The 27,721-nt window shown below is 53.1% G+C and overlaps 1 protein-coding gene across 1 annotated transcript in view; it reads right to left on the bottom strand.

Moving 5' to 3' along the window:
• The window catches only part of TMEM181 (transmembrane protein 181), a 41,995-nt gene extending 16,361 nt beyond the window's left edge, over positions 1–25,634 (bottom strand). The window contains 6 exon segments of the mRNA XM_039873912.1: positions 3,625–3,735; positions 7,099–7,220; positions 8,448–8,538; positions 10,232–10,287; positions 16,463–16,566; positions 25,517–25,634. Coding sequence (XP_039729846.1) covers positions 3,625–3,735; positions 7,099–7,220; positions 8,448–8,538; positions 10,232–10,287; positions 16,463–16,566; positions 25,517–25,524 — 492 coding nt within the window. The 5' untranslated portion in view covers positions 25,525–25,634.
• Between the last annotated feature and the right edge of the window lie 2,087 nt (positions 25,635–27,721).

The raw sequence follows: 27,721 nt of genomic DNA, 5'->3' as shown, positions 1-27,721 counted from the left end.
CACACACACACACAGGCGACACTGGACACGAGGCGATAAAACATCATCTCTAGCTGATGGGAAGGAGGTGTACTCTCCGGGTGCCAATCATGGGGGAACCATGCAGAGCCTTGTGGTCTCCCAGGGCCGTGAACACCCCGCTAGGAATCCAGGGTGACAATTCATCAGCTCCAAGTCACAAAACAGAGCACTGAGAGGAGGGCTGAACAGAGAGAGTGCCAGGTATCGGCCTCACTCCCCACCTGAGGACTGACCGTGTATGAGTGTGAGTACACCACCTGAGGTTGGGAAAAGTCCCCAGAGGCTCATGGGTGCTCACAGGGGCCAGCAGCAGCACCTGCTTCCCCGGCAGAGAGGAAAACAGGGCACTGGGCAGTTTGCTCCGATGGCTTTACCTCAGTGGGGGGAAAATCAGCCTCAGACTTACCGCTGCTTTGGTCCAACCTAGTGAAGTTTAAAAGCAAGACCTGAAAAGATCAAACCATTTCCAAGTAATTTTACGATACCCCTGACCGAAACTCAAGAATATTTATAAGGATAGAAGACCTAATAATCAACAATGTCTTGCAGTGTCAAAAATGCCAGACATGTAAAAAAGCAAGAAAACATGAACCATTATGAGGAAAAAATGAATCAATCAAAACTGACCCAGAAATCACTGATGATAGAATGAGCAGCTTAGTACATCAAGAAGCTAAAGGAAAGATGGAACATGCGAAGTAGAGAACTGGAAGATGGATATGACAGAGATTAGTGAACGTGAAGACAGCAATAGAAACTGTCTAAAATGAAAGAGAAAAAATTGAACAGAGCGTCGGTAATCCATGAGACAACTTCAAGTCGCTTAAGAGATGTGTATTTGGAGTCCCTGAATTTCTCTGGGTGTGAGGAAAGGGGCAGAAGAATAGGAAAAATATTTGAAGAAATAATAGCCGAATTGTTTACAAATGTGATGAAAATTATAAATTCACAAATCCAAGAACCTCCATGAATCCTAAGTACAAAAAATCTGAAGAAAAGTATGGCAAGGACAGACACATTCTGCTAAAGACAGAGCATCCGAACGCTCTGAGCCTGCCCTGGTGACAACGCTACCTCCCAGTAGGCTGAAGAAGCAACTATGATCATTTTCGCCCTGAACTTCATTCTCCTCGAGGAGGAAGACCTGGCAAGTGAAACAAATGGTGACATCCAGGAGAAGGTGACCGCATGGCCCTGGAGCCCTTCCAGAAGAGCCAAGGGCACCACCACACACGGTGAGAATGGACTCTAGACTTTGAGAGCGCAGAACTCAAAACTCCAAACGCCAAAGATTTCCGAGGAAGTGCCAAGCCAAAGGCACAGAAACTCTCGAAAGTCAAATTCTGTCAAAGCAGCAGAGAGTGTCTAAAGAAATGTACGTGGTTACACAGGCAGCAACCCTATGAGCTCCACTTTCAAAGTGTACTCCATGCTTTAAGTCTGTACCGAAAGACAGTATACTTACCAAGAACCATGTACATAGCCTATGTGTACAGCTCCACGAACTGTCACAAACTGCACACACCAGTGTTCTGATCAAGAAGCATCACGGCGTTCCAGAAGCCCCTCTCGTTCTGGCCCCTTCGAGTCACTAACCCACCAACACTAATTCTGATTTAACTGCACGGATTCGCTTTGCCCGTTTCTGTAATTTATATAAATGGACTCATACACTATGTACTATTTTGCAGTTGGCTTATTTCATTGAACATTATGCTTAGAAAGTCATCCTTTCTAATGATGTTCAGCATCATCCTGATGCTGCACGTAGCTGTAATCATTCATTCTCATTGCTGCATAACATTCTATTATAGGAATATAGCACGATCTGTGTGTTCAGTCTCCTGTTGATGAGCAGTTCACAATTTGGAGCTACTGAGAATTGCGCGGCTGTGATGTGAACATCTAAATGCACGTCTTTTGGGCAACATGTGCCCGCGTGTCCACTGTGTTAATTCGCACGTTCACAGGCAGGGCAGGAGAGCTCTGGTGCCCCACGCCCTGGCCAACTGTGGCATTTCCTCGTCTTTTTCATTTTAGCCATTCTGGCAAGTGTGCAATAGTATCACTAACATACTTTTAAGATGCACTTTATTCCACATACATTGTTTACTTCGAAAAAGGAATAAAGGTAGTTAGTTCCTAATGATAATTTTTAAAAGCCAGATTTGATAGAAACAATTTTTAAAGTTTTATAAATGGTAAAATTGTCAAGAAAGAGGGTAAATAATTATAGCAGAAACCTGGACCAGGACGTCAGTAATTACTGCAATTCGGCATAGAAGCTTATTTCTGAAATGTCTCGCATCTAATACTAAAAGAGAAATGCCATGAGTTTATAGCTCTCGCTCTCTCATAAAAGGAGTCAGAACATGTGAACAAAGGGAATTCCGTCTGGAGGTTTCGATCAAAGTTCACAACATAACGGATACTGTTTCCAAGAGCAATTTTATAGAAGACGTAGAAACAGTAGAAACACTTTGCGTAAGGGTCTGTAATTTCTTATTGTGTCTCTATACAAGCTGGAGACAATGTTACTCTGCGATTCTCTAAGGCAGCCAGCTCTTCCATAGCGAACCTTCTGAGAAAGGCTAGAATGTATCCTGGGCTTCCCCTTCACATAGCAGTTGCCTTAGGAGCCTTTTTTTTTTTTTTTTAATTTTCTCTTTTGATTATGAAAGCAATAAGAGCTCATTATGGAAAACAGAAAAGAGAAAAAAATTAAACCTCAAGCCCACCACCCAGAGACAGTTTTCTTTACTAGGATGCTCACAGCAGCATTATTCATAATAGCCAAAAAGGGAAACAAACCAAATGCCCATCAACTGATGAATGGATGCACAAAATGCAGTATTCCCACAGCGAAATATTATCTGGCCAAAAAAAAAAATGAAGTACAGATATCCGCAATAGCACGGATGGACGTTGAAAATGTTATGCTTAGCGAAAGAAGTCACTCACAAAAGACCACATGCTGTATGACTGCATTCATATGAGATGTCCAGAACAGGCAGAAAGGTCCAGAAGAGGCAAATCCGTAGGGACAGAAAGATGAGCGATGGCTGGGGGCTGGGAGAGGGGAGAACAGGAAGTGAATACTAAGAAGCTTCTTTCGGGGGTGATGAAAGCGCTCTGGAATTAGTGGCTATTCTGACTCCCAGGAAGTGGAAGGAACAAGGAAGTTGATTTTAGGGGACACGAAGTCCAACGATGAGACCTGTGTCACTCGGGCAGGCCACATAAGAGCAGTGCCTGCGCCTCGCCAGAGGTTCTGGCGGGGACTGAGCCACGCCCAGGGGCCGGGGCAGGAAGCCCTGCTCGTCTGGGAGCCTCTTAACGACCTTCCGCTGGACCGCCAACCTCTGCTCCCTGTTCTACATCTCAACGCTGCGAAGGTTTTCCAATTTCATGCTCTTTCTTTAAGCTACTCTTGGTTCCATATCCTTAAAGAATTGTGATTTCTCTATAATTTTTGAAAACTGTGTATGTCTTTCGCTGTCCAAAATGACATGATTTCGATGCTGGGTTACTTCAGTCACTCGTCAGAAGAACGGGAGCTAAACGAATGAGCCATGGAAACGCGAGGCCAGCGGGCATACTCACTATAAAGTTCATTTCCTTGACGGGCACATCCAGGTGTTCGAATCCCACAATCACTGTGTACTGAGTGTAATTCAAGTAGCCGAGGTGAGCCACGATGATTTCTGCACACTTCTGCAAATACACAGGAGGCTGTGTCTTTAAAGCACGCTAGACTCAGTCTCCCACCCCCGGACCCAGGAAGTTACACATTTCAACAACAGACAATCAGAACTGATCATCTCCAGGGAACTTGCCAGAAGCCCAGAAAAATTCAGATGCCAGCCAAAAACAGTTCTTAGAAAGAAAGACCCAAAAAGGCATTTTTGGAAACAAATAATATATGAATTACAGTCATTAGACTTTCTGCTTTGGGTGATTCAAAATAATATGCACGTGCATTAAAAAGTTCATAGTACGACACAACCTGACACTCCTACAAGCACGGGGGCTCGGGGCAGTGTAAGCGGGGACACAAGTCAGACCCTCGGCTAACGCCCTGGCGGCTTCGGCGACTGCTGTGAGGACACACAGTGGACTGCGAGCTTTCCTTGGTCCCGATTAGCCTGTCGTTCCCGACGCGGAGGCCCCTGAAGTCTGTTAGGAGGTCAGGACGCAGCCACGACAAAGGCTGTGAGAACCACAGCGAACGAGCTCGTGTGGGTGCTGTGTTCACATCTCCGCCAAGAACCCCTTTTTTTGTCCTTTAGAATCAAGAATCGGGTCTCCCCAGGTCCCCTCTTTCCACAGTGGCACGGGGACGCAGATGAGTACTCGTGGCCGGGCCAGCAGAGACTGCAAAGCTCTGCACGCCATGCCGGACCGGCCAGCACGCCCCTTCGGAAGTCCTCTCGGTACCCGAGGGGAGGCGCCATCAAAGGGCACTCTCTGCCCAGAAGCAGGCAGTCCTACGGCTTCACGGGGGCGCTCGTTAGCGCCGCGGCTCAACAGGCCACAGTCACCCCTACTACTGATCAAAGGCTTCCCAGGAAAACAGCTCTGGGTGACACACAAGAAGCCCTGAGAGGGTAACAGGACCATGGCGGAGACGGGGCTGCTGACCTAAGGGACAGGAAAAGCAGCGGAGAAAAGGTGAGCGCACGAAGGTACATGTCAGAACCTCTGCAAACCACCAGGCCAGACGGAGACACCGGGCCTGCACCAAAGCCCACCGCCATGGGCCTGGGGACCGCTGGCCGCTCTCCCAAGGCTGGAACACGAGTCCATTGCTATTTTCACTCCATCTGGGCTGTGGTTTCTCTTCCCTCATGTGTACTGGCCACCTGCTCACAGGGCACGTGAGTGTGGGGCCCTGGTCGCACCAAAACCAAATCGACCTTTCATCTCCGACGGTCACAGGGTGATGCACAGGGAGGGGCAGCTAAGGACTCAGCGTGACGACGGTTTACACAAGTGAACCTATTTGAGCTGAGTAGCAAAACACTCCTGACACGTTAAGAATCTGCCTGGATTTACAGGATGTGTTTCAATTAACAAAAGAGGTACATCTCCGGCTGTACCCATCTTCAAGTTTAAAAACTACAGTGAAACCATCTGAGGGTTTGGGGACGCCAAGTTCAAGCCATGGTGCACATGCTGACGATCGCTCCACGAGAGAACTGCAGCCTTCTCCCCGCGAGGTGTGGACAACCGACCGAGACGACATCTTTTCTTTACATCGGAAACAGGTAATACAAAAGGGTGTCGATGTCTCTGTAACAAAATACTCCATCTTTTTTTTTAAATCAAGGCAGTGCTCCTCACAGGCCTAAGGAGGGACCTGAGCAGAGAGAGAACCACAGAAGAAGAAGTTCCCAGCAGCAACACAATGTAAACTGAGGTCAGGCCACCGACAGGGGCGGGGAGAAACCACAGCGATGCCCGAAGGGCCACTGTCACAGTGCACAGAATGGCGGGCGCGTCCGACCAAGCAGCAGCGCAGACCAGCGGCCTCGGGGGCAGCCTGGCTCTACTCAAAGCACGGGCTCCAGGCAGGGCGGCCAACTCATCCCCATGGGCCTGAGACTTCCCCCGTTTAAAACAGAAAGTGCCGTGTCCTGGGAAACCCCTGGGTCCCAGACAAATCAGCAAGATCAGTCACACCAGGCTCAGGGTCAAGTCACTGACCACCTGTCATCACCTGCTCAGTTCGAGAAACAGCAATGCCAGCTGCTGAGGCCAGACCCAGGCCGTCCGCCTGGGGACGGAGCGGGGGAGGCTGCTGCTTGAACGGCGGACCTTGCAGTCGCCACAGCTGGCGTCCCCCGTCTGGTCGGCAGCACTGATGGAGCACCAGCTGCCGGCACGCGGGGTTGTGCGGGCACCGCACGCTGGCGCACAACATTCACCTCGGTCCTCACCACTCGCCAGGGACAGGCAGGGAAGGCGTGGAAGCCAGGCCAGTCCACGCACAGCACAGCGGTGACACGGAGGCAGACGAGAGGCCACTCGCTGTGCTGCTTCCTAGTCCACCCAACAGGGCTGGCACGTGAGGGCCACCGTGCAGGGAGGGGACACGGCAGTGACTCTGCCGGGAGAGGGCATACCTCCCGACAGCCCGTCCCCTTCAGGCTGGGGTTCTCACCCACATCAGGCGGGGAGGGACCACAGCCACTGGGCGGGAGGCCGCCCGCCTGCGAACCTCCTCGGGGACCAACTGGCCAGTGCTCCTCGGCCACCCCCCGGGCCATGTGCGGCTGCAGCGCTGGCCCTTCCCTCACCACCTCTGACCTCCCCGAGCCACGGTTCCTTCTTGTATAGAATGGGCTCCAATGACAGATCCTGCTCCGTGGGCCTGCTGTGAGGGCCAAACGGGGTGATGTCTGGGAAGTGCCCGGCCCGCGGCCCGCTGGGGACACTGCTGTCCTCACCCTGCATCAGACACACGTCCTCCCCACCACGTCCTCCACGCGACCAGGCGTCTTGACAGGGCCTCTCCGCCACAGCAGTGACCTCTGTCTGACTCCTCCGCTCCTGACCGATATGGCGCCGACAAGACCGAGGGTGAGGGCTCCAGTCCCACCACGGGCCATCGGTTTCCTGCCCACAGCCGCCTGCTGCACCCTCAAGCAGACGCTCAAGAAGCAGCCCCACCTCCTGCGAGGCCTGGGCCTCAGCCCCTAGACAGATCCAGGCATTCATCACACGTGGGGAACCACCCTGAGCCCCGTGATCAGAAACGACCATGGAGCTGTGGCAGACGTGTGTGATGGGGGCCCACCCACCGGCACCTATGGACACAGCAGGCAGTCAGCTACACAAACGGTCAAACCAGGTATCACATACGCTCAGAGTGTGTGTGTGTGTGTGTTTACGTTTGTGCACGTGTGCATGAGCGTGTCCACACGAGTGTGTGTATGTTTAAGCCTTTGTAAGAGTATCACCACATAAAGTGAGGCGAGTTTCCCCCACCATCCCTAGTCGGACTCAACCTTTTACTTAAGAAGCGAGTCCGTGATCGTGCGGCACGACAAGCCAGGGGCCATCGCGCCCACTCACCCTTGCGCACGTGAGGGTCCTCGTCCGGTTGTGCGCTTTGCTGTTAATGAACGTGGTGGTTCCATCTTGAGCTACTCCGCTCACTTTAACAGTCATGGGAAAGCTTATCTGACTGAACGTTTCTACGAAAGAAAGAAAACCAGTGTCAGGCCACGGCAGGCATGGCGCCCACAAAGGTGCCTGCCTGGTGCTGTGACGGCGCAGGACGGTCTCCGGCCGCCTCGGCATCTTTGCCAGCAAAGGGAAGCCTTTCCGTTAGGTTCTACGTGCAACTGCTCATGCTGGGAGCCCGGGCCAAAACCCACGTTTCAGACCTGCCAGTTTCATTTCAGCAAAAGGACAAATATTTCAAGGCCAATGAAATTTTACTTTTTCTTTCCCACATTTTTAACTTTATACCAATATAAAAATAGATTCATTTTTCTGATTATATATTTTTCTGATTATATGCTTATGAAGAAATCATATAATATAAAAAATATAAAAAATGGCATTAAGCATTTATAATCAATCCCCCTCCTAGAGATAACCATGATCGTGTATGGGTCCACCCTTCTAGACCATTTTCTAGGTATACAAATACACAGTGATATCAAATTTATCTTCTTAAAATGTTACAAAAAGGTTTTTTTTTTTTTTGGTAAGATGTATTTTTTCCACTTAATTTACGATGGCCATAGGGTTCTCTTCAAGTTATTTCTCAACCGAAGCTCTTCGCCTGAATCACAGAACGTAGACAATGAAGTGGGTGAGCGCCTTCTCAGCTCTGCCAAGGACAGGATATGACCAGTGCCGTTCCGCATGAATGGAGACAACTCATTATAAACTGTGGCTGCTTTGGGGCGGGGTTCTTCAGTCTCAGCACCACTGATATTTTGAGGCCAGATAAGCCTTTTTGGTGGGGTCTGTCCTGTGCACTGTAGGATGTTTAGCAGCATCCCTGGTCTCCACCCATTAGATGCCAGTAGCACCCCCTTCTCCCCAGCTGTGACAATCAAAAGGTCACAATGTTTTTAGATACTGCCAGGACCCCACTGAAAAGGCTGTAGCAGTAGCACGTACAGCACGCAGCCCCTTCCCAGCTGACCAGCACCCCACCAGCACTCCGAGGGCTGCATCAGGTGTCAGCACTATCTGGCAGGCCTCAGTGAAACGCCCTGTGACAGAAGATGTGCCCCGAAGCCACTGGAGGACATTTAAGGGGCTTCCAGTGTGTCGCTTTTATAAAGAATAAAGACCATCCTTGTAATCCATCTCTGATCACTTGTTGAAAGATTTTAAAGCTTTCAGCTTTTAAAATATGGCGCTCTGTATGAAGGAAAGTCATACCAGACCTCCAGGCTTCGTACCTTTTGAGTGGTCCAACTCCACAACGCATGTCAGCCACAGCTGCTGATTATATTTAGACAGTGGATTCGAACGTATTTGAATTGGCTTTATCTAAGGGAAAAAGAAAAAGTTAAAGGAACCCACGTGACCTTTTCATCGCGTCTACCAAATACCTCACCTTCACATGCAAAATCTACATTCAGCAAAAAGGTTAGCGCATCAGCGCTGAAACAGAAACGTGCAGTTTTCCTTTTAACGACATAAGTAAATCCTGCCTTCCAGAAAAAGAAAGGGCTGGCTTCCTGCTACAACCCACTTCTGTCTCTCAGGAAAACCTGTGAGCAGTGGCTTCCACCACCTGCAGCCTTGGGACGACACCCCTACGTAGAGAACAAATTAAAAGCCCATATGATGAGAGGTATAATAAGATAATAAGAACACCAAAGGAATATATTCACAAGAATCACTAATTTAGTATCAGTCTGCCAGACATGTTGCTGTTGGACGTCTGTTACTTTCGGCTTTAGGAAAGTCTTACCACCCCTCGGGGGGTGAATTGGAGGGGACTATGTAGCCAGTGACACTTCTGTGGTGTCTGCTGAAAAACACAATACTGGCATCTAACGGCTGTGGGGAACGGAGACCACCCACAGTGCCAAAGAAAAGCAAGTCTGAATGCACAGTCTTTGAATGTGGATATGTGGTTTGGGGTTTTAGTGCTTCTGGCAGGCCTCAATAAAACCCCCTGTGACAGAAGATGTGCCCCAAAGCCACCAAAGTGATGACATCTATCGTCCGATACCTATAATCTTTCAGACATGAGGAAGCAAGTCAGTTCTGTGGGACAGCGGCTATTTTCAGTGTCAAAATTGACATCTCGAGGGACAAGCATTTTCAAAGACCAAACTACGGTCCAGGGATCCCATGGCTGGACCTCTCTGAATGAGACCCTTGGCCTGAGAGGCAAAGGAAATGAGGGAATGCAAAGAAAATGAGCAAACAGGAGCCCTCCCAAGCTCGCAGTGGCAAAAGGGAGAATGAAAAGGTGTCAGTTTTATGACATTTGTTTCATTTTGCCTGTGTGAAAACCTGTAAGAGTTTCTGCAAGCGTAGCAGGGAACTGGGAGAACAGAGATAAGGAGACATCTGGGGTCAGATAATCAGATTTAAACCACACGTTATGATGCCATGAGGATTCAAGGCAACTGTGTTCGGTTTACGGATAGAGACTATGTTAGCCACGCGGAGAAGTAAAAGGGTTTCGTTGTCTGGGCTCTCAGAAGTTAGTATGTATTGAAAAATACCAAAAAGGTCCCATTGGTAAAACTTTGTTTTTCTCTAATGATGGTGACGAATCAAGGCACATTAAAAAAGAAGGGAAAAAAAAGGATTTTTCATTTACATTTCAGTGTCAGAGGAACTGTCACTGTCCGAAGCCGGACGTGGAGACCACGTCTTCACTGTGGCAAACACGGTGAGCATTTCAGAACTCACCAATACAGTAAGACTTGCAGAGGTGAGGAGCTGGGACGAGTTACCCACCCTTTGGAAGTGAACTGCCGCTCCCTAAGCATTAACACCACGGCCTTTCTTGGCACTGACATATTTATTACAGCAGAAAAGGTCATTTCAGCAAACGAGAACCCAGAGGCCAGCAGCCGACAGTGGAGTAAGAACCGCACGTTGCTGAGAAGCAAGCTGCAGAGTGAGGTGGTCTGCCTTAAGGACCCTCTACAGCAGGGCCATTTCTTAGTGGCCCGGACATTTATAAACTCCACGGGCTGCCACTTAGAGCCAGTCTTACCTTTTTGCTATTATTTAGGGAAAAATTAGCTGCTGAAGTCTGGATCACTTTGGGCCCTAGAGTGTAAGAGAAGAAACAGGCAGGTTATATCTATATCGATAATTAATTGATTTTTTTCAAATACCAGAAAAGACTCATATGTTACCAGGAGGTAGTCTTATTTTCCTGGTCTGTCTTGAGGGGTTTTATATACATGCAAAACATACAAACGCACGAACACTGACACACGCGTGCACCCTGCCACACCTGACGACCTCCCAGCGCAGGTGACACAATGACCGCCACACAGATACCGTCTCCCTGGTCTGCTGGCCGGGCGGGCCCTCTCCACTGCTCTCGATGGCCCCTCTGCAACGCGGGCCCAGGAGAACACTCGTGACGCACACGGCATCTATCTATTTCCTACGGTTTAAAGATTTCTGCTAAAAAATTTAGACACGTCGATCTATTCAATTTAATCCAGTCTTCCAAAACTATTTATGAAGCTGAGGATATAAAAAAGCATAATGTATACTAATATAGACTTGAGGTTTTTCCTGAAATGACAGATATGCAAGCTTCGTAGAGTCTTACCCTGTAATGTTTCAGAGCTTTGGCCTTAGAAGAACTGACCAAAGGAAACGGTGTGAATGAACTTAGACCTGCATTTGTTCTAAGACAAACCACTGCCAGCCTGGGACGCCAGTTTCCCGCTGCCTCGCTGCCCATCCCCCGCCTGCCGCGGGTTCGGTGTCTCTGGAGAACCCTGACTAATACAGACTTTAGTTCTTCAGGAAAGAATGTTAAGGATGAGTTTTCCATGGTGGTTCTGGGGTTTCTGGAATTGGTTCCCTAACCTGCTTAGATTTAAAGACGCTAATGACTATGTCCGGTCGTAGAGGGAGCACCGATGGGCCATGAAAAGATGCAGAATCGGTCGGATGCACCTAATCAACCACTTCTAAGAAGCAAAGAGCTCAGTGACTGGTTATGACACTTTAGAACATTTACTGAAAACTAACCAATGTAATGAGGTCGGCTGGCTGCCTCTAATGCGGCTGGACAAAGCAGGGAAAGAAAGGGATGAGCTGGGGGATCTGAGTTCCCAGCTCAAGTGCCCATAAGTGACCGGAAGCTTCTCTGCATCCCCTGAAGGAGGCCCTGACCGCCTGCCGCCACCGGGCACAGAGTGTCGAAAATCAGGCCCAGAACCTCATCTTGCAAGTGGCTGGATTGCAAGGCGAGGTGAATCCCCAGCCTCACAGGTGCCGCGCTGTTAAAGCGAGGGCATCGACTAGGGAAGAGGGGGTTCCTGTTCTGGGAACACACGGGCAGATCCCGACAAAGCTGGGGGACACGGATGAGCCACCTGTGCCAGTGGGGGAGGTCTTCCCATCCCCAGTGGAGGCGGCTGTTCCTCTTCCAAGGGACCCACCCTGCACTCCCCACGGGACTGGCCTCCCCCGGGGCAGCTGCCTCAAGGGACAAAGCTGACTCTCCTCAGAACGCACCCTCTTCGCTTCTAGAACTGTAACGAGACTCAAGTCCCAGCAGGCAAGGTACAAAGGGTGACTCATGAGGAGGGTGCTACACCCCAAAAGAACTACTCGAGTTTTCTGACTTATACGGATAGAAACTGGAGAACATGCGTGGGAATGGACACCCGGGGTGTGAGACACGGTGGAAGGAGCGAGGTCGGATCGGGGCTCACCAAGCAGACACTCTACACTTAAAGTCACAGCTCGCGCGCTGCGACTCTTAACAGTCTGACTGGTTGGCTGGCAAAAAAAATGACCAAAAGGTGGGTGAATCGAAAGGCCACACCTGTCCGGCTGAAAGCAGAGGAGGGAGTCAGAGGCCTGGGGAGCCCAGGGTGTCTGTCGGGCTGGATTTGTTATTTAAGACCCACCGGGTGAGGGGAGCCCCAGCACCCTCAGAGCTCTGAGATGCCCCTCTCCGGACGCCAGGCCTTCCTGACAGTGGGAACTGCGGTTACCGACTTGGGAAAACAAAGCACAGTGGAGTCCCTGGATGGAGGGTGGCAGGGGCCGGCGGTGGCTCTCCACCGCCAAGGGCAAGGTGGGTGTGGCTACCGTCATGGACGGCAGAGTCAAGGCGGCAATCACGACAGCCTGACTCACACTGACCTGCGGCGTGGCCTAGCTGAGCATGGTGTTCCCAGAAGTGAAATTCATAGGAAGCCAACTAAATTCTTACTTAATCTGTATAAACAGAAAAGTTCCAGGTCAAGCGAACAAAGTCGAACCTGAAATCACAGAAACAGAGTCACAGACTCTCAACAGTTTCCAGATATGAGCCAGGTGACAGACCCAAAACCCCTTAAACGAAGAAGGTGCTGGGTCCCTTAAGAAAGCGACCTGGTATACTGCCAAAAATTCATACTGTTAATCATTCCCCTAAAGGAACCTATAGCCTTTTACCTAGATACGTGTGCAACGGGAAAAAGGAAATTATCAGACATTTGGGGGACTACTAGACACGAGCCCTGATCTGACACTGATTCCAGGAGACCCAAATACGGCACTGTGGTCCACCAGTCAGAGTAGGGACCATGGATGTCCGGAGTTTTAGCTCAGGTACGTGTCGCAACGGGACCAGTAGGAGCCCAGACTTATCCAGTGGTTAGCACCCCAGTCTAGGCTGCGTAATTGGAACACGCAGCTGGCAGAAACCCCACTGGTTCCCTGACCTATGGAGTGAGGGCTATTATGGTGGGAAAGGCCAAGTAGAAGCCACCAGAATGCCTCCACCTATGAAAATAGTAAACCGAAACCAATGTCGCATTCCTGGAGGGACTGCAGACATTAGTGCCACCATGAAGGACTTGAAAGTTTCCCACATCCCTATTCAACTCATGTGTTTGGCCTGTGTGGAAGCCACATGGGTCCGAGAGGGTGACAGCAGATTATCATAAGCTCGACCAGGTGGTGACTCCAAGCGCAGCTGCTGTACCAGACGGGGCTTCCTCGTGTGAGCAAATTCACACATCCTCTGGTACCTGATATGCAACTACTTCTCTGGCAAATGGCTTTTTCTCCATCCCCAACAAGGCCCACCAGCTGTTTGCTTTCGCTAGCAAGGCCAGCAGTACACTTCACTGTCCTGCAGCTGGGCAGATCGACTCTCCCGCTGATGTCAACTTAGTCCACAGAGGCCCGGACCATCTTCCCCCCGACAAGCTATCATGCTGGTCCATCACACTGAAGACGTTATGCTGATCGTAGCAAGTGAGTGACAAATAGCAACTACTCTAAACTTGTCGGCAAGACACTTGCATGTCAGAAGGTGGAAAATGAATCTGATGACAATTCAGGAGCCTTCTGCTTCAGTGAACTTTCTGGGGGACCGGTGTGCGCCCTGCAGAGATATCCCTTCTGAGGTGAGGATAAGCTGCTGCCCTGGGGCTCTCGTGCACCCAGAACAGATGCACGACGCCTGACTGGCCCTGGGGTTTGAAGGTGGCATGTTCCCCAGCTGGGTGGGCTACTCCGGCCCACGTACCCAGTGACCCAAAAGCTGCTGCATACAAGTGGGTCCCGAGACAGAGGAGGCGCTGCTACAGGCCCGGGCTGCCGTGCGTGCTGCCCCCTGCTGGCCGCAGCTCCAACGTGCGCGAGGCGGCGGCAGACCAGGATGCCAGCTGGAGCCTTCCCCACGCCGCGGGGGTGAGTCTCAGAGCAGGCTTTCAGGACCTGTCCTCTGCAGATAACGGGTATCCACTGCGTGGGTCATCCTCTGCAGATAACTAGTCTCCACTTGGCCTGCTGCTGGGCCTCAGCAGAGACTGACGCTTAACCACCGGCCACCAAGTGACCGTGCGACCTGAGCTGCCCATCATGACGGGCGTTACCTGACCCACCGAGCCACGCAGCTGGGCGTGCAGGGCAGTGCTCCATCACCAGATGGGACGGTACGTGTGTGACCCAGCCCGAGCAGGCCCCGGAGGCTCAGGAAGTTTACAGGAAGAAGTGGCCCCAGAGCCCACGGTCCCCATTCAGCTTCACTAAGTTCTGTCTCCCAGATGCACCTGTGGCACCATCGGAGTTCTCTAAGGTCAACTGACAGAGGACGAGGAGACTCGGGCCTGGTTTGCAGGTGGTTCTTCACGATAGGCAGGCGCCACCTGAAGGGGACAGCTGTGGCACTGCAGCCCCCAGGACACCCCTGAAGGACAGAGGTGAAGGAAAATCCCCAAAGCGGACAGAGCTTGGGGCAGTGCACCTGGCTGTCCACTGTGCTTGGACTATATGCCAGCTGGGTGTGGTTTGCCTACATGGTAAGGGACTTGGAAGGAACACGTGGGAAAAATGGTGATGAGGAAATCTGAGGAAGAGGTATGTGGATGCACCTCTCTAAATAGGCAAAAAATATGAAAATACTTGGGTTCTATGTGATTGCTCACCGAAGTGACCTCTGTAAAGGAGGGTTTTAATAATCGAGAAAGAAGGATGACCCACCCAGTGGATACCCGTCGGCCCCTGTCCCCGGCCACTGCCCAGTGGGCTCATGAGCAAAGTGACCTTGGGGGCAGGGGTGGAGGTTATGCACAGGCTCAGCACCTGGACTCCACTCACCAAGGCTGACCTGGCCACGGCCACCACTGAGTGCCCAGTGTGCCAGCAGCAGAGTCTAACACTGGGCCCCTGACACAGCCCTGTTTCCTAGGGGGCTGAGGGGAGCGGTCAGCCAGCTACTGACCGAGGTGATCAGTGCGGACTGACTGCATGGGACCTCTTCCCTCACGACTTGTTCTTAATGGACCTTACACTCACTCTGGGTATGTTCTTAATGGACCGCGTCTTGTTCTTAACGGACCTTACACTCACTCTGGGTATGGGACTGCCTTCCCTACGCGCAACACTTTTGCCAAAACTACCGTCTGTGGACTACCAAGCTGGCCTTAGCACCATCACGGTACTCCACCCACACGGCATTGCTCCTGACCACGAAAGTCACCTCGCAGCAAAAGAAGTGTAGCAACGGGCCACGCCCACGGAATTCACCTGTCCCACCAGGTGCAGCTCCGAGACGTCTCAGCCTCCGTATTGACACCAGCCAGTTCCTTGTAATAAATCTGCATCTATATAAATCTCCTATTGGCTGTTTCACCCCACCGGTGTCTCTCTGGAGAACCCTGGCTAATGCCAGGACCCTACGGGAAGAAGGGCAGGGGCCCAGCAACCCTGACGTCACGTTTCTCCTCTCGGCCCTGCCATGTCACTTTTTGTCTCTGCAAGAGGGGAGAAGGTTGAGCGTGATCCCGGGTGTCTGAGACAGACAATGGCTTAAGGAAACGAGAGCTGGCTGAGGTCCCGTGAGACTGGGTTCCATGAGAACATGAATGGTCCCCTACAAACCTTAAGGGACAGCCGTGAAAGCACCCAAGATAATGGGTATGTCTTGTGCTGTGATTAATGTAACTGTTATTCTTTGGGGACTTCATGGGAAGAAAAACGAGGGGTTGGCTACAGTTGCCATTGTCACCATCACCGCCTTCATCATCAGCAGGTAAATAGCAACTAAATAACCACCCTCTCCCCAGCTTCCTCCGTCCGTTCACCAACCCAAGTTTCAGGTTAAGAAACTAGTCCGCTGAGGCACACACCATAGCGACTTTAGCTTCGAAAATGCCTTTGAAATCGTCCCATCCAACTCCCTTTCTCAGAGGTGGAAAGCTGAGGGCCAGAGAAGTCGGCTGGTTTTCACAAGGTTCCAGAAACCCAGGTTTCTTCCCTTCAAACAGCATGCTGGGGGACCATAGGGCATCCCGGGCCCTGAAGACAAGGCCAACGCCACCCGCAGGTCCCTTCCTGCCAAGAGCTCGGGCATCGCCAGAGCAGCCTTCCTGCCCCCGGCGGCGCCCTAGGCCTGCCCAGCACCTCACACCCCCGCCCGCCCGCACCTTGCTGCAGTAGAATGTCCACCGGCCCGTCTCCCACACCCACCAGCATGGTCTGGATTCCCCAGCACTCAGGCTGCGTCCTGGCTCGCAACAGCCTCTCCAGAAATGTCTGACTCTCCAACAAAAGCTACACTGTCAAGGTCGCCCAGCGCTGCCACACTGACCTCAGGCCCTGGCTGTGTGGGACGGAAGCAGGGTCACCCCTCCACTCGGCGGGCGCACGACGGGGCCCTTGGCGGGAGAGAGCAGGTGGGTACAGCTGGGCTGGGCTAAAAAGCGCTGCAGCAAGAGAACCAGAAATGATAGAAGGATCCAAACCTGCACCTTACCTCGGATCCCGATGAAGACGGTCAGGCCAAAACAGACGAAGAAGACGACGAACACGAGGACGAAGTGGCGCTTGGACAGCGTGTACAGCCGCATGGGCGCCAGCCTGCGGGGCAGAAGCCAGCGGTGAGGGGCCAGCGGGCCAAGGGCTCAGGTCACAGGAGGCTCCTCCCGGAACCAGCAACACGCCAGGCCACCCCCACCCCACCTGCAGGCCCTCACCCCAGCCGCGGACCTACTCCGAAACCAGGTGACCTGCCTGGTAAAACAGTCTCACCCACCTCAGGGACCACTGCAGGGTGGGGGTGACACGCTGGTATATTCGGGGTCGGAGAGGGCCCCTGCCACCCCGGGATGCACAGGGCCAGCCACACCCACTCCTTGTGGCAGGGAAATGTGCTACGGCTTCCACGCCCACCCAGGGCACATTTCACCATGCCACATAAGTGGTGGCTGGTCCCCCCTCTGCACACAGCCCCGCCCCCAGCTGCCAGAGCAGAGCCTGAGTGGCAGGCCCTAAGTCTCTCACGGGCAAACGTGCAGCTTTAACTTAGCTGTGACAGTCAAGCCCAGACTGGGAACTCCAGGTGCCACCAGCATCACATTTTCCTCGGTGTCAGATTTCCTGTCCGGGGTCCCTCACGATCTGAGGCCCCTCACTTGCGTCGCCCCACGGTGGTGAAGCTCTGCCTGACCTGCCCTGTGGGGTGTGGTTTTGATGCCAGTGAGCAACCAGCTGGCAGTTTTCTGTGACTTAACACCAACGTGGAGACCTAGCCTCACACTCACACGCTCGGGTTCCCCGAGTCTTCCGTACTGCATCCTGTCGTCAGAAGGAAATGGTGGGGCGAGGGTCATTCCTCTTTTAGAACTCCCTCCATCAGAGGCCAGCAAACAAAATAAAAATCTTGAAAGGACCAGACAACACGTTTGAGGCTTGGCGGGCCACATGGTCTCTGTGTCACGTCCTCGGTGCAGCCCCAGACGTGATGCAAACGCATGCACGTGGCAGTGTTGTAATTCAGCCCTGGTACAAGGAGGTGGCAGGCCAGGCCACCCCGCAGGAAGCCAACCCTTCCCCGTAACCTAAAGAGGAGACCCATCAACCCAGACGTGAGGGTGTCAGGGTGCCGACTGCTTTGCCTTCTGCGCTGTTTCTAATCCACGAGCATTTCCTGGTCTTGAGAGCTGAGACCCCAGGAAGGAATTTCTCACGCCTTATGGACAGGTGACAATACACTCTGGCGGAGAGAACAGGCTTTGAACCGGTACAGAGGGATCGGCTATTTGCTTTTGTGGCACAAAACTCACACGGCTCTGTGTACACACACCCTCTCCCTTATGGCCAGAGACTGCGGTTCCTCACAGGAAATCAGCTGGACCTTGTCTCAAGGCAAAGGTGGGGCCCTGGAGCCACCACTGCTCTGACGTGGCTTTGCTGATACTGGGTCGGCTCGCTCCAGCAGGACCCGCCAGGCCTCGGGGGAGTGGACGTGCAGTGTCACAGTGAAGAAATAAAGGAATGAGTGCCTCGACCTTTTCCTTTGGGACTCAGGTCCACAGGCTGAACCACAAACGACCCTACTGTGCGTGAGGAGAGAGCCAGTGGACCAAGGAGCCTGAGCTCAACTCAGATTGTGAACCTGAAAGATGGTAACAGGCCAGAAAGCCTTAAAATATCAGAGCCAGAAACTGCCTCAGGGAGGAAGTCCAGCCCCTGCTTGCACATGGGGAAATTGAGGCTTAGAGACTTTAAACCTGTTGACCGTAAGTGATGCGCACTGGTCTCGGGGTCCCGGCCCTCACCGCTCCTGCCATGATTACCCCCAGATGGGAATTACAACATTTCCACCGCACTCCCCAGCACAGAAAGCCCATGTGACTCCCCACAGCCACTCAGTGAAGTTTAGTCCTCCCTATGGCTTTCAAGGTCCCCCCAAACTGTCCCTTGGTCATCGCATTTACCTTCTGCGGTAGCTACTTAGTATCCTCACCTCACAGATGAGAAAGCTCAGGCTTTGAAAGGCAGGCAGCTTGCCCTAGATCACAAAGCCACGAAGTGACGGAGCCATTCGAACCCAAGCATCAGGCTCCAGAGCTTGAATTCCACGCTGCAGCCCGGCAGGGTCAGGCCAGACTCCAGACAGCCCGGTGACCGCACACTGGTCTCCCGATCGGAAATGCTCTCTGCTCCCCGCCACGCCTTCCAGATCTGACACGGCGTTCACGGCTTCCTTGCATGTCCCATGAAGCTTCCCCTCGCTTCTCCATCTCACCGCTGCCCACGTTTTTAAACCGTTACAACACACCTGGTCCGTACGACACAGCTGAGCGCCTGAAGACAAAGCACCAGTCTATCTGCGCGGACACCGGACACACAGGAGGCATTCAGAAAACACCTACTCAGCTCTCAACGTCCATCGGCTACCTTGCAAGTGTTCACAAAGTTCCCTCGAATTGGTGATAAGATGCCAGGGAGCAAGGAAAGGGGCCCCCATGTCCTCGCACTCGCTGGCTGAGTCAAGCACCACAGCAGATGAAAATCTTCTATAACCAGAGCAGGAAGACTTACTTCCTACAAAACCCCGCCGGCCTGGCGTGTCTTTTCTTTTCTTGATGAGACACATAGTCGGTGTCCCTCTCCAGGCCCATGAACCTTTTCACACTCAGGCATCTCATACACATTCTAAAATTCTGGCCAAGCTGGAGCCCCCAAGCTCTAGACGACCTTTCAAAGGCAGCGGAACAGACTGTTCCCTCGGGGCCAGCGTGGACTCTTCAGGTCCCTCCTAAATTAATCTCAATTTCATGGGTGATTTAAAATATGACAGCTATGTTTCCTAGAGAAACTAAAAACACCTTTATTGGAAAACCAAGTCCAGAAACTGCAGCCATAATCCAAACCGCTGTGCGTACGCATCACCTTTCCCAGCGGGCCGCTTCGCACAAGGTGAAGTCTGTGGAGCCATAAATTCCCCGAGGAAATAGCTGGAAAACTAGGGCTCTCCACGGCCAAGGCTCACTGCCGCCGCCCTACTGGGACGCAGCTGCATAACGCTGCCCTGTGCCTCTCCTCTCGTCTTTACTCTCGCCCCTTCGTGGTCCCCACTGCTGGAGACAGTAACATCTGGGCAATTCCACGTCTGTATCTAGCTGAACTTCAGACGTGCACGAAACGCTGACGTGACCGCTCCACCCGGCCAGCCCCTCAAGGGTGCCGCGTCTAAAACCAGACTCCCGCTCTTCCACTGAGCCTGTGTGTCTGTCATCTTCCCACCTGGGGAAAGGGCACCTCCCACCCTGCAGGTGCTCGGGACAAAAACTAAGGAGCCACCTCCGACACCTGCCTTTCCCTCGCTCCTGATGCACCACATGTGCTGCATCAACGAGCCTTCGAAGCACAAGGAAACTCGGCCCTTCTCACTTCTCCAGCCGAGCCTCTGCCGGCTTTCACTGAGGCGCGGTAGCTTCCCGTCTTCCTGTCCCATCCACAGCCCCCACACTCTGCCCCCCACCCCGCCACCCCAGGGACAGCCAGGTGAGCTCGTTCTCAGTTCAAAACTCTCCAGTGACTTCGCTGTCACTCAGAGTGACAGCCAAACTATCGTGCCTCTGAATGTCTGTGGACGTTTGCAACTTTGGACACATCTCCCCCACGGTGTGCCCACGCCACAGAAAGGAGATGACGGGACCTTCTCTGGGGCAGATGGCAGCACCACCGGCCATCTGCCCAGGGCTGCTCGCCGCCCCCCTCCCACCGTGGTCCCCTGCCAGCGAGACCAGCCCCCATCACGGAGACCGAGAACGCCGGGCCCCGCCTTGCCGGCCCCGCTCCACCAGGGCACAGAACCTGCGGCACGCGGCCGGGCGCTGCCAGGATGTGCCGTGCCAGCTGGGAGGGAAGCCTCCTGCGCCCTCGACCGACGGGGCTGCGGCCACGCCACACGTCAGAGGGCGGCACTGTCCGCGGGCCCGGGACGGAGAGCCGAAAGATGGAAAGCACGCGGGTCACCAGGACATGGAGCCACCGAGTTAACCCGGGACAAGCCCGGCTCGGTTTCTGGAAAGCCCCGATGTCTAAGCCACTTTTCACGACAGGCTCTACGAGAACTAAAAGCTTGCCATCGATATGCACACTCCCAAAATAAACCGAAATTAAAAACGAACCGCAAGATACTAAGTCACACACGGGCATGGAAACCTAGCTGAAGGCACCTGGGCTGTCCTTTTAGAAGGTGAGACAGTCACCCACCATCCCTGTCACTATGCACTGCCCTTCCTACTTCCACTGACAGTCAGTCACTCCAATGTCCCCTCCCTCCAGCCCCCAGGCACTCACCCTTCCCGCCCAGCGAGGTCCCGCCTCCCAGACACTGAGAGCAACCATCTCCTCGGCTGCAGGATGGGGGTACTCACGCGGACGTCACCATGGGTGACAAGTGTTCACACACTTTCACGTCTCCCCAACCTGGAGCTCCCTCTGGCCTCTCGGGGCCCAAGGCTGTGCCCTGGGAATGGCAGGCGTTCAGCGACATGGATTCCCTCCCCAGCTATGCACTCTGCCCTGGCTTTACTCTGGTTCCCTGCCAGGATAAACGAGCGGAAGAAAACTGAATTGCAAAATTTAACTTTTTTCTCCCATTGTTGTCTTTTAATGTGTTTGTGGCCCTGGCCTTTGCCCTCCAAGTCAGTGACCTGGCCAAAGCGGCTCCAAGCAAGCGCCTCCCCCCGCTTCCCCGCCCCCGCCACTCAGTCCTGCCGGCCACGCATCCTCCGTCACGTGGGCCTGCTCCCTGCTCCGCCAGCTGGGAAGCCAGTGACCCCATTAGGGCCCCCGAGTACTCCAGAACTGCCGGAGCCAACGCTGCTTTTCCCACTAAGCACTTTTCCCTCCCACGCGGGCCCCATAAGAGTTAATAAAACAGCACTAGAAAGAAAAGCGGGAGGCGAGCACCCGATGAGCCTCTTTATGGGCCTGGAGCAAAATGACCACTAATGGAGAGAACTTGGGTGAGCAGAGAATTCCAGAAAACACCTCCCGGGCCATCCTTCAGCCATGCGGGGAGAGATGGGAGGGAAAGCCAGCCCCCACAACCCTGCCTTTTACGGGACCCAAGCGACAACCAACATGCAGAGCAGGGCAGGGGAAAACAGCATCCCAGAGGCTGAGGGTTTTGTAAATACTCATTTTATCTCGCCTCATAAAGTCACAGCACAGTAGGCACCTAAGACTGAAAATAGTTCCGTATTACAAATTTTGCTACCCATTCAGGTCATGCCTGGAGTTCCCACTTTAGAATTAAAAATCAGAATCGGGGCAGTGGAAAGAGACTTTCAGTCTCAGCCCATTCTTATTTTAGTTAAGATTTCACTTTTCTCATAAAAAATAATCTCTTCTGCTGTAGTTCAAAGCACGGGCCAGGGGCCTATCTGCCTGGTGCTCCCCCACTGCTCGGGCAGAGGAAGATGGGCAGGCTCAGCGGTGGGTGGGCTAACTTTCCTGGCCGTGGTGTCTTCACCTGTAAATCGCCGAGAAGACCCACAGGGCAGGTGGGAGGCACAAAGGAAATCAGCAAGCCCTCAGAAGTGAAGCAGGCACAGAAATCGTGTCCGTATACGTATGCTTTTCCCCTTCCTCTTTCCCTTCCATTTTTTCTTTTTAAAATCTGTTTTCACCCTATCAATATCTCTGAAGAGTCACTGTGTAAAATCTCCCCTCCTCTCGTTCAGAACCCAACCCACTGAAGGAAAGGGCAGGAGGAGCTCGGTTCCCTAAGCTCCTACTTGGTGGCAGGCCAGGTGCCGCCCGTGAGGCAGGTATTATCAGCCCATTTTATGTTGGGGGTGGGGGGATGGGGGCGGGTATCTCCTGCTGAGGTCCCAGTCAGCAGGAGGTGGAGGAGGGATTTGAACCCACAAGGTCAGGGGCAGAAAGGCGGCCCAGCACCCCCTCATGCTCACTCCTTGGCCCCAACGCCAAAATTTTAAATCTACCATTCAATGGGTTTCGAGAAGAAGAAACTCTGAGAAGAGCTCTCAAATTTCTCTCCGTCGACCTGAATGCATTACAATAATTTAGCTATTCAGAAAAACCATTATGCAAACAGTCAAGGCCTGACAACCTCAAAACGTATTTTAATGAACAAACCATGAATTCCCGTGTATCCTTGCCAGTGACTCGCATCCAGGAGCATGCGTTAGGTCATCAAATGCCCTTCCCAGGGCAAAGGGAACAAGGGAGCAGGCCACACACTGGCCAACACGGGGCCACGGGCAGCGCCCTATCCCAGCTGCCCGCAGTACAGCCCAGTGGTTAAGAACCAGGAACTGGAGGTGGACACCTGGGCTGGAAGGCCCCTCCACCACGGACCAGCTGGGTGACCTGGGGCAGGTCCCTTTATCTCCTGGGACCTCCGGTTCCCAAATGGTGAAGTTCAGGAAGCTGAGGAGCCCCACCGCCTGACAAATAGATGAGTTACTACCCCTGCGCCGTCGCCACTAGCTGTGATTGAGAGGTGACAGCGTATATGTCAAGAGTAAATATGGCCTCTGGAGCTGACTACCCAGGCTTTAGTCTCAGCTCTGCACCTTACTAGCTGCGACCTCGAGGAACTCACTTAATTTCTCTGCACCTCAGTATCCTCGTCTGTCAAATGGGGATAAGAGAAACTTCTTCATGGGGAGGGTGGCTGTGAGGATTACATGAAATGACGTATACAAAGTGTCAACAACAGTACCTGGTACACAGTAAACACTCTGTTACCTCTTATTAGTTCTAGAGATCATTTTGGTTACAAAAAAAAACTATTCTAAGAGATGTAATCTTAAACAATTCTATGGTTGCAGAAATATGATATTGTCCCTGGCCTACTGTCCCCTCAAGCACTGGGAGACTCAGAAAGCCTGGGACATAGAAACCATAGCAGGACTCCATTGTGCTAATTAATTTGTCTGTTCCACCCCTTCACTGCTGGCAGAAGGGCAGTCTAATTAAACACATTTCTACACTTAAAAGCCCAAGGATGAAAGAGGCATGTAAAATACTCTTTAAAAACAAGATGTAAACACCAAGCAAGACACATGCAGAACGTCCACCTTATTTAAGTGTGCATAGAAATGCTGCAGTAAGAACAAAGCAACAGATGAACCTGAGGAATTTCAACCCTATAGCTCAGACAGGAAGTCATGTCAGCAACTGTTTGAGACCCGTCTTCCATCCTGGGAACTCCCAGCATCTCTCACTTCTCTGGCATTATCAGAAAAATGGAGTTTGCAGGAAACTTAAGTGTAAACCTTTAAGAACTGGGAACTCTTTATTTTTGACAGGTTTGGATAGCACGTTCTCCTGTCCCTTTTTAAAAAAGAAGGCTGGGCCACATGTGAGCAGGAAGTCACGGGGCCAGGATCTGCATCATCACAGACCCCAAACTGATTCCCCAGCCCCAAGAAGTGCCCCTGCTCCTCCAGACCCTCCATTTTCTTTCATTTTCCCCGCCCCCCATTCTCTCTCCAGCTTTTCTTCCTGTTCCTGTCCCTTGCCACCTTTCTCAGCACTGGGCTCGCAAGTCACATCCACCAACGAGAGCCCTCTGACCCCACCAGGCACCTAAGTCAGGTAGGTACCCGCTTTGGATTTTCAGGCTTGTTTTCTCCTAGGATTTTTATTTGCTGCCTGAGGCTTTTTCCAATTCTGTGCCATTCTGAATGCTGGATGATGGCGGCTGGCTGACCTCCAGATAACCATGTCCACCACCCAGCCCCTTGCTCAACGGAGCCTGAGGCACAGCTTCTAGGAGTGTTCGTGGTGCCTACTACTCCACAGGAGGGATGCCCACTAAGTCCCTGTCACATAAGAGACAGCACAGGGCTCCAGCAGGAGACCGGACTGCCGTGCTGGCTAACGCCCACACCATGTCACACCCTGCCTCAATATGTCCTACGAGAAGGGTTAGCAGCACCACACACCGCCCAAGGAGATTCGTAGGTGAGAGCCTCCTACAACATGCTGGTTGTCACTCTGCTACAGGGACAAGTCCAGGAAGCACCCTTCCTGCAGTCATCCAAGTGTTCGTCACACGTCCCACAAATGAATGGTGGCCCCTGGAGTGGTGCAGAGGCCATACTGGCAACCTACCTCCACCCGGGGTTTACATCAAAGACCTTTTAAACATCCATGGACCGACCTCTGATGCTAGGCTGGTGTCCTGTGCTGTGCCACGGCCAGAGGCTTCTGAGGAAGCAGGAGGAGAAAACATTCCTCCCTCACGTGTGTTTGCATTGGGGCAACAGCTGGGATCTCACTTCTCTGTGCCCACAGAGAAACCGGCTGAGGCCCAACACGAACCTTCCCGCCTCTAAAACCCCGAGTACACAGAGAAACGCACAGCCCTGGATTGTGGGAATCCGCCCTCCAAAGTTCCTGCCACACACGCTGCTCCACACAGCAGACTCGGGCATTCCTTCTCCGTGGCCTTCTGCAACTCAGGTGCTACGGGTCTTTTTAATTCTCTCTTTCTCTTCCAGATGCCCCCTGGGGGACACCCAGGAGGCGGCTGGGTCAACAGCGAGCTTTAGGAGCGTCTATGGGGCCCCGGCCAGGTTTCCCCTCATTAAAACTCCCGAACTTCACAGAGGTAACGAGGCCCAAAGTCAGCGGGCTGTAAAACTCCTAAGACGCAGCATCCCCGGGATCCGAAGAGGCCGTGGCAGGCTCCCGACGCGCCAGCACCATCGAAAAGCCATGGGAAAGGGCTTCGCTTTGGACAGACAGGGGATGGCTGGGGCCACGGCCCCGCAGCGGCCGCCGCCCTTCCAGGGGAGGCTGGGGTGGGACCGAGGGGCGGCGGCGAGGCGGCTCCGGCCGTCCTCGCGGGGCTGCCGGGTGCGCTCTGGCCGCGGCGGCCCCCGGAACGCGACCCGGCTCCGCTGCTCACTCCGGCCCCGCGTCCGGCCCCCGCACGGAGCCCCCGCCCCGGCAGCGCCCCCTCCCGCGCCCCCGGAGGGCCCCGCGCGCCCGGGAGCCCCCGCCACGCCCCCCACCCCCGGCCGGCACTCACGGTTCCATCGCGCCGCCCCGGGGCCCGCCCGGCGCCGCACCGCAGCCGCGGGAGCAGTGGCGGGAGCAACCGCGGCCCGAGCAGCCCGGTCACGTGCGCGGAAGCAGCCCGCGCGGCGGTGGGCGGGGCCGGGACGCCTCGGGCTCCGCGGGCGGGGCCGTGGGCGGGCGGGGGCGGGGCCGTGAGTGTCGGCGGGGGTTGGGGGGCGCTCGGGCAGGCCCCCTTCCTGACCCCCTGGGAGGGGGCGCCGGTGTGTCCACCTCCCCTGCGCCTCTAGAGCACAGAGGCCGGCCCTGAGCCCGTGCTCAATGAAGCGTTCACGAATGAATGAACGAATGAATTAATGACTTGACTCTGTCCTTAGCAGAGGGGACAGCACAGTAACTCATTCGCCCTCCCGATTCCAGAGCGTCTAACTGGGCCACAGGAATGGGCCTCGGGAGTGCCTGACTGCCCGCAGTTGTCTGAAAGACACCAGGCGGGTCTGCATTTTTCCCGACAGAGAACCTGTAACTCTCCATACCCCCAAAGAGGTATGTGACCCCAAGGAGACTGAAAGCCAGGGCAAACCTCTGACATTCCATGAGTGATGACAGGAGAGCTTTCCCGGCGTTTTCTGGTACCCTCTGCAAACCTTTCCTAGACTCCAGCTACCACAGCATGCAGATGTCCTATCCCCAGAGTAAGCGCTTTCCCTTAGGATGCTGAGTGAGTCCCACGTCCCACAGAGCTGGAATTATAACTGAGGATGCTTCATGTCCTGGTTCTGCTAAGGTACAGGAGCCAGTGTCAGGGGACAATCTCTGTGGCGGTTGTTTCTACACAGGGAGAGAGGTCAGTTGACCGAAAGCGCTTTCTTGATTTAGAATCGTGGCTCACAGCTCTACATGTCTACAATCAAGAACAGATGAGAGCCATGGTTTGGATATTTCCGAGGATCTCTTTGGAGCATTAGTTAAAATGTCCCCTGTCCCCATGTTGCTGTGGGTTTAAAGTCAAACCAAATGAGGAAAATAAGACTCACGCTTCCTTCCTAATATATCTTCATTCCCTCTCTAAGCTGTCAACGAGCTTAGTATTGGCGGGAGGGTACCAACATGAACAAGATACAGTTCCTGCCCTCAGCAAACTTACAGGCACAACAAGTGACCAAAACTAACTGTGACAAGCACAGATTGCTACAGTGGCACTGAGGAAGGCCACCTAACTCACCTGGGGCTGGGTGGAAGCGGGGAGGTAGGAGAGAATAGAATGCAAGATGTTTGAGCTGATGTCCAGGGGGTGGTGGGAGCCGGCAAAGCAGCAGCTGGAACTCAGAATATATAATTATGACAGGAAATTCCACTAGCACTCTGAAGCCTAAACCCCGACTCGTAAAGGAACCATAACAACAGATTATCTCTCGAATTCTTTTCATAGACATTTGGAGGGAAAGGGCTCTTCATGGTGACAAGACCGGGGAACATAAAACCCGGGGACAGGCGAGTAACAGGACACAGGTCAGGTGGGTATCACGAGCATCGTCTACAGGGGCAGCTGCCACTCAGCACGTCGAAGGAGCCTGACTTCACGTATGACAGCTCGTGTGATATCTTCCGATTCTAAGAGGCTGGAAACTAATTCAAAAAAGGATTTTAGATTCTGAGAAGACTAAACAAAACCCATTTGCCGCGTGCATGTGCCCAGAGGCAGCCAGTTTTTCCCATCGGAAGTGGCCTTATCTAGTGCTGTCTGCTCCGAGGGCTGTGCCAGCTGTCTGGCCTCTCCTGAGACAGCCTCACAGACCCTCGAAGTTTTCATATGACTCCAGGCTTTAAAGAGTTGACATCTTTGAGGCCTCCACTGCTTCCTGGTACCCTCTCCCCATTGGTCTTCTCCTGAGCTGCTGTCCAGCATCACTTAGACCATATTTTTTCTCATTTATTTTTTCTTCCAACATTAACTGTGATGGAAAAGGAAATGGAAGGGTACTGTGATGGTGTCTGTGATGAAGGGAGAGGGACCTAACGTATTCTGAGGCTCCGAGAAAGATGCCTGGTCCATCATCCATGCCTCCCGTGAGGTCCCTCCCATTCATCCCCAGGCCCCCTCCTCTGAGCTCCGTTGGGCAAGCTTCCGCTTTAAACTTGGAATGGGACACATCCCGGTGAGGTCTATATCAGCCCAAGAAGGAGTTCGTATTTGGGCAGCTTCAGCCCATTTGGC

The sequence above is a fragment of the Pteropus medius genome, unplaced genomic scaffold, assembly GCF_902729225.1.
Source record: "Pteropus medius unplaced genomic scaffold, Ma_sr-lr_union100, whole genome shotgun sequence".
Classification (NCBI taxonomy): domain Eukaryota; kingdom Metazoa; phylum Chordata; class Mammalia; order Chiroptera; family Pteropodidae; genus Pteropus; species Pteropus medius.
The sequence above is the reverse complement of the archived record's forward strand: the minus strand, read 5'-3'. Positions and strand labels throughout refer to the sequence as shown.